Source organism: Giraffa tippelskirchi, chromosome 7 (assembly GCF_054371585.1).
Source record: "Giraffa tippelskirchi isolate mGirTip1 chromosome 7, T2T-mGirTip1v1.2.pri, whole genome shotgun sequence".
Lineage (NCBI taxonomy): Eukaryota > Metazoa > Chordata > Mammalia > Artiodactyla > Giraffidae > Giraffa > Giraffa tippelskirchi.
The window spans coordinates 22,793,975-22,810,381 of NC_137281.1; the positions used below are offsets into that span (position 1 = coordinate 22,793,975).

General features: G+C 40.5%; 1 protein-coding gene across 1 annotated transcript in view; it reads right to left on the reverse strand.

The window, feature by feature from the left end:
• PKD1L3 (polycystin 1 like 3, transient receptor potential channel interacting) overlaps positions 1–14,693 on the reverse strand; it is an 81,706-nt gene extending 67,013 nt beyond the window's left edge. Inside the window, 6 exon segments of the mRNA XM_081510720.1 lie at positions 274–405; positions 4,160–4,408; positions 6,056–6,105; positions 11,025–11,141; positions 13,452–13,574; positions 14,402–14,693. Of these exon segments, the coding sequence (XP_081366846.1) occupies positions 274–405; positions 4,160–4,408; positions 6,056–6,105; positions 11,025–11,141; positions 13,452–13,574; positions 14,402–14,693 (963 nt within the window).
• Positions 14,694–16,407: the final 1,714 nt, after the last annotated feature.

Below are 16,407 nucleotides of genomic sequence, written 5' to 3' on the forward strand. Positions count from 1 at the left end.
CTAACAGATGGATCAGAAAGGCAGTAACCTGATAAACAGACAAAAGAAAAGAAACAGCCTATCTGAGAATGTCACCACTGATTATTTACAATCTTCCAATTTGAAGGTATTTCAAATACCTGCTAATATTTGAATCTCCACAAAATACTTTTATAATGTTAAATTCTGCACAGGGCACAATCTCCAGATGATCTATTTTCTATTTTATTATTCTTTTTCTCTTTTTCATTTCCTCTTCTTCATACCTCCCCCCCCAAGTCACCCTCTGCTTACCTGAGCTGACTCAGAAAATCCTGGGATAAAGGCTGCCAGTCCCTCGAGGATCTCGCAAGCTTTCTGCAGTTTGTTGTGAGCTCGCAAACGGAGAACTGCTTTGCTAAAGTTCCCTGTTATCTCATCTATGACCTATTGAAATCAAAGAGTTTTCTCAAAATTATTTATATAAAATTACTGCACTTCAGTAGTTTGAGCCATTGTTTTAACAAGAGTTGACTTTTGATAATATTACAAACTCTACCAATCAGACTCTCCATAACAGTTATTATTGATACTTTCACAAGCTGTTCTGCAAATGGATAGAATTTATTTTCACCTCTTTATACAGTAGAGAAAATGGATAACCAGGTTATACAATGACTGATCCAAGGATAAATGAAGCTGGAAATAAGACTTATAAGAATAAACTTAAGTCTCATGCCATGATCAAAAGTGAGGCTCATACCTCCTAGAGTAATGCAAAAAAAAAAAACTCCAAAATAAAAAAGTTGGACCCAATTAAACTTAAAAGCTCTTGCACAGCAAAGGAAACTATAAGCAAGGCGAAAAGACAACCCTCCGAATGGGAGAAAATAATAGCAAATGAAACAACTGACAAAGGATTAATTTCCAAAATATTCCAGCAGCTCATGCAACTCAATACCAGAAAAACAAATCCAATCAAAAAGTGGGCAAAAGACCTAAACAGACATTTATCCAAAGAAGATACACAGATGGCTAATAAACAAGAGATGCTCAACATCACTCATTACTAGAGAAATGCCAATCGAAACTACAATGAGGTATCACCTCACACCGGTCAGAATAGCCATCACCAAAAAATATGCAAACAATAAACGCTGGAGAGGATATGGAGAAAAGGGAACCCTCTCGCACCGTTGGTGGAAATGTAAATTGGTACCGCCACTATGGAAGTCAGTCTGGAGATTCCTTAAAAAAACTAGAATAAAACTACCACATGACCCAAGAATCCCACCTATGGACATATACGCTGAGAAAACCGTAACTGAAAAAGACACATGTACCCCACTGTTCATCGCAGCTCTATTTACAATAGTGAGGACATGGAAACAACCTAGATGTCTAGTGACAGATGAACGGATAAAGAAGCTGTGGCACACATATACAATGGAATATTGTGCTTGGTCACTCAGTCATGTCTGGGCTCTTTGAGACCCCATGGACTGTAGCCCATCAGGCTCTTCTGTTCACAGAACTTTCCAGGCAAGAATACTAGAGTGGGTTGCCATTTCCTTCTCCAGGGGATCTTCCCTACCCAGGAATTGAACTGGGATCTCCTGCATTGCTGGCAGATTCTTGACCAGCTGAGCTACCAGGGAAGTTACCACAATGGAATATTACTCAGCCATAAAAAGGAATGGATTTGAATCAGTGCTAATGAGGTGGATGAACCTAGAGCCTATTATACAGAGTGAAGTAAGTCAGAAAGAGAAAAACAAATATCGTATATTAATGCATGTATAGGCATCTAGAAAGATGGTACTGATGAACCTATTTACAGGGCAGGAATAGAGATGAAGACATAGAGAACAGACTTGTGGACATGGGGAGGTGGGGAAGGAGAGGGTGGGCCAAATGGAGAGAGTAGCGTGGAAACATATACACCACCATATATAAAATAGATAGCCAGTGGGAATTTGCTGTATGACTCAGGGGACTCAAACTGGGGCTCTGTAACAACATAGAGGGGTGGGATGGGATGGAAGGTGGAAGGGATGTTCAAAACAGAGGGGACACATGTATGCCTCTGGCTGATACATGTTGATGTAAGGCAGAACCAACACAATATTGTAAAACAATTATCCTTTAATTAAAAATAAATTTTAAAAAGAGAGGGTCACCTGGAGATCAAAACTAACTCTTCTAGGGACTTCCTTGGTAATTCAGTGGTTAAGACTCCATGCTCCCAATGCAGGGGCACAGAACTGATCCCTGGTCAGGGAACTAAGATGCACACTGCATGGCACAGCCAAAAAAAAAAACCAAATCCAAATCTTTTCTATTCGGAAGTGTATCTAACCTTTCAGGTTTCCCACCCTGTTTATTTCCCTCAATTCAAGAGTTCATGTTCAAGAAGGTAGTACCTTAAATACCACTTGGCAGGAGGTGGAGGCAGAAAACCTCTCTGAGAAAACAAACCCAGAGCACTGGCCCTGGCCCCAAGGCTTAAGAGGTCATTGCTTTCAGACTGGAAGTCCAACCCTGAGACAATCTCTGTTTATACCAATGACTTGGTCCAATTACCAGAGAATATTCCACTTACAGCTTAATTCAATCACATTCAAGAAATCTTTATTAAATGCCTACTGTGTGCTGCCAGACTCAGGAGTTAGAGCACTTCCAGCCAGCTATGGTCCTACCCTTATGGACCATAGGACTGAACAGGGGTCGGGAAGATCCCCTGGAGTGGGAAATGGCAACCCACTCTAGTATTCTTGCCTGGAGAATTCCATGGACAGAGGAGCCTGGCGGGCTACAGTCCATGGGGTCGCAAAGAGTCAGATACCACTGAGCCACTAACACTTTCACTTTGTTATCTGCACTCCTACATACTTGGCTATTTTATCTTTTTTCTTTATCTAAATTGCTAACTGAATGTTGCTGCTGTTACTGATTTGTAAAAGTACCGTTAGCTTTGGTATAGTAACCTGGTATTCAGCAATGCTGCTAAATTCTCTTAATATTAATAGTCATTTATTTGTAGACTCCTGGAGAGTCTACACTTCAGATTTCCCTTTGTTTAAAGAAAACAAGTCTGTTGAAACAACTGTAGGTCGGTTTCTCCCCAGGGGAACACAATGCCAGCAGAGACAATAGTGAACATCTAGCTTCCATTAACACTGAATGCAGATTCAGAGTTAACAGGATTCCTCTTTAGCAGGGAAATGTTTGCAAGTAAGTAGAGCTTGTGTTTAAAAAAAAAAATGGGTAGAAGCAGGATAATTTTCTTCTGTCAAAATAATCACGATGGCTTTGCTTTATCTTAAGGTTTGGGGCAAAGGGGGAAGAAAGATAAAAAAGAGCTGAGATGGTGAGTAGGAGGAGCTGTCAGAAGGGTTTGCTCCTGAAAAAGTGGGGCGGGTGAATAAGGCTTCCTCCTCGCCTGAAGCACTAAATAGAATATCATTAAATAATAAGACATTAAGTCCTGAAGTGGGTATAAAACCCATTGTGGAATATTTCCATAGACTTGCTTAGCTCTGAATTGGGATACAGGCTTGTCTGTTAGGAGAGGAACCCTTTTCCCTTCTTCCCTTCCAGGTTCTTCAGCTGGGCTAATAATTAAGCCAACATAAAACCAATTAACAGGAGAGAAACAAATATAATTACGTACATACGGGAGTCCCAAAGGTGGGAATTTCACAGACAGGCCACTGAGGTTTAGATGCCATCCTGAGCTAAGGAGAAGGGGCCAGGGGCCTGGGACTTCGGAGTGGAGGAAGACATTCACAGAAAGACGGGAAGAGGAAAGGTCTGGTAAATGCATGCTTGTCACACCATGCAGAGAAGTGTTTCTAATGTAAGAAAATTTATCGTGGTAACATTAATAGATCTCTTCCTGGTTCGAGCTCCCAATCTAATTTCTTTCAGGCAGTGAAGAGGGAGGTAAAAAGTTCTTGAGTCTGTTGGGCCTTAACTGTCTTCAGTTTGAAATAGTCCAGGTTGCCACAGTGGCACATTTTGGGGCAGCCTGCCCATCAATTGTCAGGCGTTCCTATGTTCTGCTCAGGGGTGAAAGGTGAACACAGCTCCTTCCTAGCAGCATATTCTTGAAACGTCACCATATAGAAGGAAAGGGTTAAAAAGGGCTCTTTCAGGGTCACAAGGGTACCCGGCTGTGACTTCAATTTTCCACACTTACCTGATTAGATGCGTTCTGTAAGGATACTTGTGGATGACTGGTGAAGACACTTGGGTTTGAGTCCTCTTTAGGGCTTGAAGTTATTTCTACCAGAGCTTTCCCAGCACGTGTTACAGATCCAGGCCCGAGGAGCTCTGGTGTCAGAGGGAGAGGCTGGCTGGTAGGTGCAGGCGTGAACGACACCCATTGTGGTGTGACTTCAGGTGGCACTGAAGGAAATGGGCTGAGGGAATGGCACAGAGTCTTGAACTAGAAGAAAAATCCGCAAAGGAGAAGGCTGAATATGATTTTCCTAAATGGTGAATAATTAAGGCAAGTGCTTCTAAAATTGCTGTAGAATCCCCACATCCTGTACGATATTAATAGGCATTTCTCTCAAAAAGATCCTGTGCACAGTCTTGAGAAAGTGGCATACTGTATTATCCTCTTTAAGAGTCACAATTTATATTACTGTGCTTACTGTCAATCATTCACTAAATTATAATTAAGCATCTACTATGTCCTAAGTAATGTTCTGGGGAACCAAGGACACAAAAGTGAACAAAATGAGCCAAGTTCTTGCCTCATGGAGCCTCCATTTTCATGTTGGTGACAGATACATACATTGTATCATATACTGAATCAAGTTAAAAAAAACATTAAAAAAAAAAAGTAAGCAGATGAAGAGAAAGGGTGCTCAGCTATCAGGAGAGGGTGTTTTTGCTGACAGCTGAATGAAGCGGGGAGAGAAAGCTCTGCCAATACACTGGAGAAGGACAGCTGAGGGGTGCAAAGGCCCTGAGGCCACAGCTTGCTGGCTTTGAGGAACGAGGAGGCTAGATGAGCAGAAGTGGGAACCGGGGTGACCAGGAAGATCCTGGGGGTGGGGACAGCACTGATGTCAGGCAATTGAGAACAGTGTGATTTTACTCTGAGAGGGGAAGATGCTGGGGCCTTCGAGGGGCAGTATCTGATTCTGCTCTGAAGGACGCCTCGGACTGCTGGGTTGGGAATGGGCAGGAAGGGGCCAAGAGTAGAAGCAAGAGGTGGCAGATGCACAGCTTAGATGGGAGATGACGGTGGCATGGGCTGGGGTGGGATCACGGTGCAGATGGTGAGGCGTGGGCACCTGAAAGGCTCAGAGAAGTCCTACAGGCATAAATCTTCGCTTGTTTTCCTTCTTTTAAGCAATGTTGGTTGTTATTTTACAGAACATCACTTGGAAGATGCTGCTTTAAAAGGTATTTATTTAATCCTTATTTTCCTTCTTTCATGCTGCTAGAAACACATATTTTGCAGTTCATACTAGATCAAGTAAATGTGTATCTATATTTAGACAATATAAATATGCAGGACACAGAGGCAAGAAGGCTGAGAAATTTCTTGAAGGTAAATTTTTTTTGCGGGGGGAGGCTTTGCTGCACAGCTTGTAGGATCCTAGTTCCCCAACCAGGGTTCAAATCTGAGCTCCTTGCAGGGAAAGCATGGAGCCCTAACTACTGGACTGCCAGAGCAGTTGCTTGAAGGTGAAATTTTATAGATTATGCAGAGTTCCTACAATTGTTTTCCTTTCACTCGAATTTCTTTCCTTTTCCCTTTAAAAAAATTTTTTTAAAATGTTACTGCACTGCATATATTTGGTAAGATGCCACAGGTCCTTTCTGGGATGAAGCAGGGAATAAACCAACAACCGACCAACAAATAATTATACCAACATCAAAGTCAAAGAGGCTTTAAAATTTTCTTTAATAAAGCATCCACCAGACCTGATTCTTTGCTGCACTTAAGTACTTTCCTTTCCTTCTTAGAAAACTATATCCAGAGCCCTCTATGAGACAGAGGAGAGTTCTGGCAGAACTCACCAAGAACGACAAAGGGAATCATATTTCAAGATGTGCATTGTGCTGAAGTACTTACAATATTAGCCTGAGCAGGCTGGTGACATGCGGTTGAAACATGAGTGTCTCCTATAGGAAAAAGAGAGTTGATTACGTTCAAGGGAAAGGCTTAGGATAGAAATATTTCTATTTTACTTGAGGATTATTTGTTTCTGAAAACAATGCAAATTGTTTTATGTAGGAAGCCAAAGTGATCATTTCCCACTGTTGCTACATCTGTAGACAAGCCAGATTCCTGGAGCAGAAGCATCACATTACTAATGTCTCATCCCTTCGCTTACTCTTCCAAGACCCAGATCCTCTGTATGAAAATATTAAATCAGATCAATCATAAAGTTGCCAGAATATAAATATTACTACAGAAATATCTGCCTCTTAATTTTACCAAAAAAGAGCTCTTATTCAATAAATCAGAGCATATTTCTGATAGACTTGAGGAAATGATCATTTACAGCATTTTACTGGATCACTGTTATTATTTTTATTCTTTTTCCACATTTTTCCAGTAAGAAAACTGTGATTTGAAGGCAATATCCGGATATTACCATGCTTATTTGCTATGAACTTAAGTTGATTTCTTCCAAAGCATGAGTGTTTAGACCCATGCAAACTGACCTGACTACAGAAAGCCTACCTTGCCCTCTTTTCTTTTCTTAGAGCATTCCCTTTGTTGTTCATAAGGCTGATGTGTACGTTTAGTAGCAAAATCACTGCAGGTACTACTGCTGGGGCAGGACACAGTTCTGAGATGCTCTTCGGATCAGCTGCCCTGTTTTTCTATCAAGATGAACAGAAGTAAGAAAGACTGAAGAAACTGAATTCTGAGTCAAAGACCTGGGGTCCAGAGCTGGTTTGCCTTTTACTGCGACTTATGATGACGCCTTGAACAAATGACTTAACCTCTTAGTTTTCTCATCTGAAGAATGGATTTAATAATATCCAATGATATGAAAGTTAAAACAGTATATGCAGAGTTGAGAAAAACATCACCTCAGATTAGGGCCATTAGGCTGACAGTTTGCTGGGAACAGGAAACTGACCCAGCACGTCAACTGCCGATCTGAGAAGGGGTTATGGCCACAAAATAAAGCCAACAGGCTGCTAAACCTACGAGTGATCCAATTTCTTAGTCTTATACAAATGTCTTTTGACAGATCTTGCCTTAAGGGAAAAAAAAGAAAACAAAGAATAAAAGGGAGCCTATGAATAGCACTTTAGAACCCGGAAACTGACCCCAAAGGACTCAGAGGAAATGACAGCTCTAAAAATCATCAACAGCAAAATCCAGAAAAATATTTCAGAAAGCTGTTTAACATCCTTAATTGAAACAAAGTCGTTTTTTGGGGGCCACGCCACCAAACAGAAAGTCTTAAAGATAAACCAATTGAAGGTAATATGCATAAGAATGAAATTAAAAGAGAAACAAATGATATTAGAGGACTTCAAGAACACCAGAAATGCTACTGAAAAATTAAGATCCACATTGGAGGTAACACAGAGCAGAACTAAGGTGGAAAAGGCAAATCAGTGGAACACAGGAATAAGTGTGAGGAGTTCTTTCAGAACGCAACAGAAAGAGTGATAAATAGGAAACCATCTTTTCACTTAGAAGGATGACAGGAAAGACCCGGAGGGTAGAAACCCGCAGGAGAGCACACAGGTAACTGGTATTTCTCAGGGACTAAAGCAAAGCAAATGAAAGAGGGATAAATGGGTAGCACAGAATAAAATTTTCTTGAACTGAGAAAGATGTATATATGCAACATCACATTCTAGGCAAAAATCAGTGAAAAGCAATCTAAATGCATGCTAAGAAAATTTCTGTAGTGCAAGGATTAAAAAAAATTCTACAAGCAATCTGATAGGGGGAGAAAAGGCTACCAGGAAAAAAGGTGGGGTGGGTAGCTAGCCTTAGCCTTAGTCTTTTCCACTATAGCATTAAATGCCAATAAACAAGAGAAAGATGTCTACAGAGTTTTGAGGGGAAGACTATGAGGAAAGAATTGTATCACATTCACTGCAGAGTCTGTTGGCTATTCTGTCTTCCCTTTCTTTAAGGGGAACCTGGTAGCCCAGCTAAGGACTACATTTCCCAGTCCTCCCTGCTCTGTGGTGCAGACATGAGATCAGGTTCTGGCCAATGGGATATGAGAAGAAGTAACAGGTGCAATTTCCAGGCTATGCCCTTAAGGAAAAAAAAAAAAAAGATCAGCCTCCTGTCTCCCGCCCCTCAACTTTCTCGTCTCTCCTTCCCACTTGCTAGAATATGAACATAGAGTTCTGGAAGAAAAAACAGCTTTTATAGACGTGAGATGGATGCTACAAGTTGATGGCAGAACAAGGAAGCACTTGGGTTCTGTAAACCAATGATCTATCCTTTCAGCCATAAAGTTCTTCTTCAGACTGTTACGTAAAAAAGAAATGAACATCTGTTTTACTTAAGCTACCATTTTGGCCTCTGTTATAGCAATTGATCCTATGTTTTAACTGTACACCCTGCTAACATATGGCTCATTGATGTTAAAGTAATCAGATCAGGCCCAAGATGGAGTCACTCACGCTAAGCCCCACATTAGCAAATGGCTCTCCCAGGGAAGGGAGGCCATGGTCAACTACTCAGCACCTGACTGCTCAGCACAAGTTATGTAACAGAGCTCCAAGACTTCCCTTTGCTCCACATAAGGGAAGCAACCCTGTTTTAACCAATCAGCAAATGCCCAGTATAACCCCCTTGCTCCTGCTCATTTCTGTCTATAAAATCTCTCCTTTTGTACAGCTTCTCAGAGCTCCTATCTGCTGGAGTGGATGTTGTCCAACTCACAAGTCACTAAATAAAAGCCTACTAGATCAGGAAATTGTCTGGGGAAAATCTTCCTTTAACACTGGGAAAGATATACCCACCTGAATGCAGAGTTCCAAAGAATAGCAGGGATAGATAAGAAGGGCTTCCTAAGTGAACAATGCAAAGAACTAGAGGAAAACAATAGAATGGGAAGGACTAGAGATCTCTTCAAGAAAATTAGAGATACCAAGGGAACATTTCATGCACAATAAAGGACAGAAACCTTCTGCAAAAAAAACAAACAAACAAAGTGCTTGATTGCATGTACTTCCCCTTCACCAAAATGACATATACTGACCTTGCCCCCTACCTCTCTGATGCAGTTTCTTAGAACTATCTCAGATGCTGTCTCCTGGGCTATAGTCCTCATTTTGCCCCCAAGAAAAACTAAACTTACAACTTTCATGTTGCTCTTTTTTTAAAGTTGACAGTGTATAATTATTTAATGTAACTATAACTTGAATAAAATCCACAGTTATACTAACAAGATCTAGGGATTGAGGGTGGGTGGGTGGGGAAATTAACCTGTACTATGTTCCTTTAACAAGATGAGAGTTCAAAGAGACTGTTTCATTCCTGAGTCTGGCAATTAGAAAAACACAGATATAAGAATGTTGACATAACTTCTTGAAGATAAGGAATTAAAAGACTATTGAAAAACAAAATTTCAATAAAGGCAAAAGTAACAAGGAAGCATTAGAACAAGAAAGCACAGAGCAAGGCAAGGAATGACATCTGTTACTCAAAGAAAGCTGGGGCTTCCCTGGTGGCTCAGTGGTAAAGAATCTACCTGCCAACGCAGGAGATGCCAGTTCGATCCCTGGTTTGGGAAGGAGGACCCGGAGTATGCCTCGAGGGAGCTAAGCCCCTGGACCACAACTACTGAGCCCACGTACCACAGCTACTGAAGCTGCGCACCTAAGAGCCTGTGCTCCTTAACAAGAGAAGCCACCGCAGTGAGAAGCCTACGCACCATAACTAGAGAGGAGCCCCCACTCTCTTCAGCTAGAGAAAAGCCTGTGCAGCAACTAAGACCCAGTACAGCCAAAAATAATGGGGAAAAAACGAGAAGATGATAACTTCACTATAAAAATATTCTCAGAGTAATTAGGTGCATTTACATGCAACTTAGTAAAGTGACACAAAATTTTTTAAAGACCCACACATCGAAAAAACACAAGACCATCTCCTCTTTTCTCAATGAGATTTTTTAAAAGTTATTTTTGGGCAAATTTGATGATATACACTTGAAGGGTATATGTGAAACATCAAATGTACACTTAATTTAGTTTTACAAAGGAATAGTTAAAATCACTTTATACGAAGTAGTACATAAATTTAGAAGCTTTGCTCCTCTGAAACTCAAGTTTCAAGACACAGCTTTATCCAAACTTCTCAAGTGCATCTTCAACATCACTGCTTTAATTATAACCAGAAGAAATTTCAGAATTAAGTTTTCCAAAATATCTCATCTTTACTTTCATCTAATTATATCACTACATTTTCCCCTAACTCACAAATACCCATTTACAAAGCATTCAGAAAAATTGATGTTTACATTTGTTCTTTAGAAATATATTCTCTCTAGATGAGAAAATGTCTCTATAAGAATACTCTCTTTCTTGTTTTTGAAAGAACACTTTCTAAATTGCTTTTTTAAAGGAAACTTAAGGGGCTAGTTGATAAGGACACCTAACAAGCTGTGAGCTCCTACCCCTTAGAATATTACTCGATCCACTTTAAATTTCTCTCTATTTTTACTCGTTCTGTCAGGTGATCACTGTAATCAGCCAACACTGATACTGACTGAGGTCACTGAATGAAACAGTATTTTTCAAAAATAAAAAATTGAGTATATTGTGATTTGAAAGACTTTACAAGGATTTTAAGAAGACTTTTTTGATGGAAAACATTGTCAGGAAAAAAAAAAACTTGTCTTTTATTTGGGTATGTGTGAAAAGAGGATGGCCAGAGGAATACCAAGAAAACAGAGCTATACAAAATGAAAGCAAAGTCTGCGATACTAAGATCAGACAAAATAGAATGTAAAGGATATTTACTGAGTACCTTGCTGTGATGACACATTTCAGCATTAATTCAGTCTTGTGGATCCATTAAGGCAGCAACTGATGTCACTACACATTACCTGAGGTCACTTTGTTTCTTGGACTTATGACTTCTCTTTTTGTCCTCTTGGGCTTCCCACGTGAATGAGAATTGTTTCCATTTCTTTCATAATTGGCATCTTGGTCTGAAAAGGCATCTATTTGGAGGCCAATGCAGAAGTTAATGTTTTGGATAAAACTCTAGCTGGAAGTCTATAAAATAATCACCACATGCAAGTATGTGATAATCAAGAAAAGACAAATTAAAGATAACTATCCTGCTGTTTTTCCAAAGAATAACAATGTAGAAATTCTGCAGTAAGTCTTTTGCTCTGGAATACCGTCACATTCAATGGATGTGAATTTGAGCAAACTCAGGGAGATGGTGAAGGACAGAGGAGTCTAGCATACTGCAGTTCAAGGGGTTGCAAGGAGTTGGACATGACTTAGCAACTGAAGAACAACAACAGTCACATCCCCTTATACTATTCAACAGTTCAAAATGTACCAACTTGACACAGTGAGACGACAGAGAATTAAGTCCATTTTTAAGAAATTGCATTCTAAGCATAGGATTTTTCCTTGTATTCAGTCATTCTTACTGCTAGAGACAGAAGTTCAGAAGGTGGGCAACAGCGTTCTTGAACATGTCTCCCTTTGTATATTTGCTATTTCTTATCATGCTACTGACCACAGCTGGAGAAATCACATAACCTTGTTGACTACATTTCAGCTTAAATTCAGGATCATGAACCATGAGGGGTCTGCCTTTGCCCTGCCTGGTAATCATAGTATTTCCCTGGTCTGTTATCACTTCCACTCTCCTAAGTGGCTCTCTCCCACTTCCTCCTCATTCTCTCCCCTCAGGCTTGTCATGTCTTTGTTGTAAAACCTGAGTTGTTTATCCTGTAGCCTCCCAATTCTGGATTTTGATGATCACATTCCCATGGTGCCATTTCACATGTTCTTCAGTTCTCTTACTTGTTATAAACTGGTTGGCTCTAAAGGCTTAATAAGATTCAAGTGTTACTTTTTTAAAAAATTTATTACAAGGTCTACTTTTGATAAGAATACTCAGTAGGTGGTGTCAAGTACTTACTTTCTCGGGCCTCACATAATGTCTGTGTGTCTCTATCTTTATTAATCTAGCAGCCAATGCCAGGCATTGTTCTAATATTCTATATAATTTGTATTATCTTCATCCTCATAACAATCCTTGGAAGGAAACTGGGCTGCACAGAGGATGAGTCGGTTGCCCAGGATGGGAGAAACAAGATGTGGACCCAGGAAGCCTGGCTCTCGAGTGCAGTCTTTCCACTGCGGTGACATACTTCCTCTCGTTACTGGCACATAGACTCAGAATTTGCAGAACTGGCTTGGATAAACTGAATTCTTTTTGTCCAAGATTTCCTTCTGCAGAAACATTCTATGTTCTACAGCAGAAGTCTCTTGCAAGTACAGGAAAATAATATTAGGAAACGCATTTTCACTCCAAAACTGAGTAGTCAAGAATGTCTAAAAGCTCTCTTGGAAGAGTGAAAAGTGGATGAATAATCACCATCATTTAGACTCTATCAGAGGGCTGCTTTTGCAATCCTAGAGATGGGTTGGGTGAAATAAACTCTTGTGATGATAAAAACAGTTCACAATTGTAAGATGACTGCCAGTACTAGAGATGCAGTTTGTGAGAATGAAACATGTGAGCACTTGACTTCTGCAGAAACTAGGCTCACGACCTTGGCCTCATTAACAACAGCATGCCACCATGGTAAAGGGACAAAAATATCACAAAGAGCTTGAAAGGGTGGAGGAGGAGAGGTCTGCCACTAGAAATATGTAAACTTGAAATACTGGGTCCTTTCAATAGCCAGTATTTGAGAAAGGTGATCTTTTTTTTTCTTTTCTTGTAATAGAAAAATATTGCAATGTCTCCTGTTTTAGGAAGCATCCATAGCTGCTGTACATTTTAATAAGAATGTATTTGTGATTTTTTTTAAAAAGTGGAACAGAACTTTTACTTAGACAGTCTGAGACATCATAAGGCCTCTGAGAATTCACTAAGCTACAATATAAGTGCTTTATGTAACTATTACCATGAAGAACATTGCTTAATGTGGAAACCAAACCAAACCCAACTACCCCTTAATCCTCACCTCCTACCTCTGAAGAAGCACACCTTGAACTGATAACAAGCTCCCCTATAATCCATCACATTCTACGTTCCTCTTTTGCTTCCTGTTCCCAGTCAAGGCCAGGTGCTGAAAGGACTCGGGGGTACACACTCTATCCAGGTCAAGAAATGAAGGGAACATCAAGGCACAACTCTGTCCACCAACCAGAGGGGTTGCAGGAGGAAGTCATTACGATCCATCACTCACGGACTCTACCTAATACTCTCACATGCTCTCCTTATTCAGAGTCAGTTTCTAAGAATTAGGTCTTTAGCAGCAGGTAGCTTCATCACTTACCAGCTTGGCAAATGAAGTAATGCCCCAGTGAGCAAGAGCCCTCTCCGGGTGAGATCTGACCGTGACTTCTGGTCAGGTAGATGCATCTGGTGGGCTTGGTGGCCGGGCGGGCTGTGACATGTGCTGCAGGGAGACCAGACCCAGATGAGCCTCATACTCAAAAGTTGAAAAGTTAAAAAAAAAAAAAAAAAAAGGAACACCAAAGTTTGCTAGCTTCCAGTAGATGGAAATTTAGGATTGCCCCCTGACCACACACAAATTATAGACAGTTTATTTTTTCATATTATGTGTTATCACAAGGCTTAGTATTAATTTATCTAGACATCAACGAAGGTATCCGACTCTTTGCAACCCCATGGACTGTAGTCCACCAGGCTCCTCTGTCCATGGGATTCTCCAAGCAAGAATACTGAGTGGGTTGCCATTCCTTTCTCCAGGGGATCTTTCTGACCCAGGGATTGAACCTGGTTTCCTGCATTGCAGGCAGATTCCTTACCATCTCAGCCACCAGGAAAGCCCCAATGATGCAATAATGTCTTAAATTTTTCTCTAAAATCCTAAGATTATTGTGCCTAAGTTTGAAAAGATCTGTGTAAGAAAGGCAACTGGCAAATAATTTCTCTCCAAGCTTCTGTGTCAGGAAGCACAGGGCTGAGAATGATAAAGAGATATTTACTTCTGAAAAGTAACCATTTCAGAATCTTGCACAATACTTTTAGTGAAATAGCAGGTAAGTTAACTTTTAGCTCTAAGACAAAAAAAAATCTCATTTTGTGACACAGACAAATAAAAGGCTGGAGCACAAAAGTGGAGACATTTCAGAATAATGGTAACAAAGTGACTGATTTCTCTGTATACAAAAGCAGAAGAAGTCACATTTCTTTCCTTCTCTCATCTCAGGGGAAAAGTAAGGAGGTTTCCTTCATGAACACTAAACCTCAGAGCCTCACCTGGGTGGTTTTTTTCTTGGTGTTTTTTCAGCAGCGTTAAGTTTCTTCCGACCCACCACTTTTCTTTTTCCAGAAAGTCCCAGAGGAGATCTTGAACCTCCCGGTTCCAGGTGAAAGCAAGGTGTCCTCCCTGAGCATGACAATGATGTTCTGCTCCCTCAAAGCTGCACTGAAAGCTGTTCAGCTGATAACAATTATTCCCTCCGCGTTGCTCCAGGTCGCAGAGCTCACTCCCTAGAACAAAACCTGTTGTGATGTATAACCAAAGCCACGTTCGTCCTTTGAAGAACATTTTCTCTGTGAACTGTGAGCATGAAAAGTGTGGGGGCTCAGCAGCTGCCTGGTCTTTTAAATATATCCTTGGTGGGCTCACCTTATTTATTAGTATTATTCTTTCAGAAATAGGGAGTCATTTGTTAAGGAGACAAAAGGTTTTGTTTTAAAGACCCAGGTGGCGTTCCTACAGACTGAAAGCAAATGCTAGGGATCAATAAAGCAATGGGCCCTCATAGCTGGGGCCACCTGTGTCTACACAACCGGCTATGCCTTTAGCTTTGTAATATTGTAATAGCCCTTTATTTGCTAAATCAAACCTGTAAGAACATAGAGGGTGATGAATATCTAAGCCAGTGTTGCTAAAAATTTAGTTTTATATTTTTTTTAAAAAAGAAAACCATTCTTGCAGACCCCCTAGAATTGATTTAAATTATTGTATTATTTCTTAAATACATTTATACACAAATCTAGGCATAATCTCTATCCTAAAGCTCTTACATAATCATACAAGCCAGAGAATAAATATTTGATGAAAGCATGAATACAAATTAAATATAAACAAAACTGAAAACCACTTAAATTTAAATTTTGCCAAACTAAATAGCCATTTATCAGATAAACACGGTTCTGGCCTACAACTGCACAGGTTCTTTTGATTTTGTCATGCACACTGACTCCTGCTGTAGGGAAGAATCAATTCTCTCACCACTTTTCTTTAATTAACTTGATGAAAAACCTTTGTTCATGGAGCATGTCACCTGTGGCACATCTACCACTTATATACGTTAGCCAGTTCCCTTTCTTGGCACCAAAATGAGATCACAAATACAAATAAATGTGGGCACAGAAATTGCCTGGCAGGTTTCAGTACGTTATCCAAACGGTCCATGTGATGCTCATAGTACTTTAAAAATCACTGAGGAAGTGGACATCAAAATACAAAATTCTCTGAAGTGTAGACCCCAAGAACACACCCCTCACTTTGAAAAACACTGCAATAATCAAGTAACTGGTATAACAAAATATGGTACGGCCTCTACTGTAACTAAATCAGTTTACGTTTTAAGTTAGAGGGAAAAAAGACAAAATAAATGTAGTTAATACAGAAGTTCCAGGCTTCCCTGGTGGCACAGTGGATAAGAATCTGCCTGCCAATGGAGGGGAGATGTTCCATCCCTGGTCCAGGAAGATTCCACAAGCCCCCAACAACTAAAACCTGTGTCGCAACTGCTGAAGCCCAGGCGCCTACAGCCCACGCACGGGAACCACGACTAGCCACAGCTCACCAGTAACTAGAGAAAGCCGCTCACAGCAACGAAGACCAAGCACAAGCCAAAATAAAAATAAACTGTATAAAAAAAATACAGAAAGTTCCACTAGAGAGGTACGGTGTACATCTATGAAGGTTCAGATGAGGAAGCTATATTTCCAGCACTTGAACATAGAAGGACGGCCATATGTAGGAAGATGAAACGCACCTTGGCAGAGGCATCCACGAGAGTAAATGCACTGAAGTGAGACAGGCGAAGGCATTTATACAAAGAAATAATTCTGTGGTGGGGAGCGGGCTGGGGGACAGTAGTGGGAACGGAAACTAGAAAACTGAAATGTTTCAAATGCCAAGAAAACACAGTTTGCAATTGTGGGGGAAGGTTTCTGGGCCGAGGAGTCCAAGTCTGAGCTGCAGAAGAATTGTTTGGGTGCAGGACACTTTTAGTTTTCAAATACTT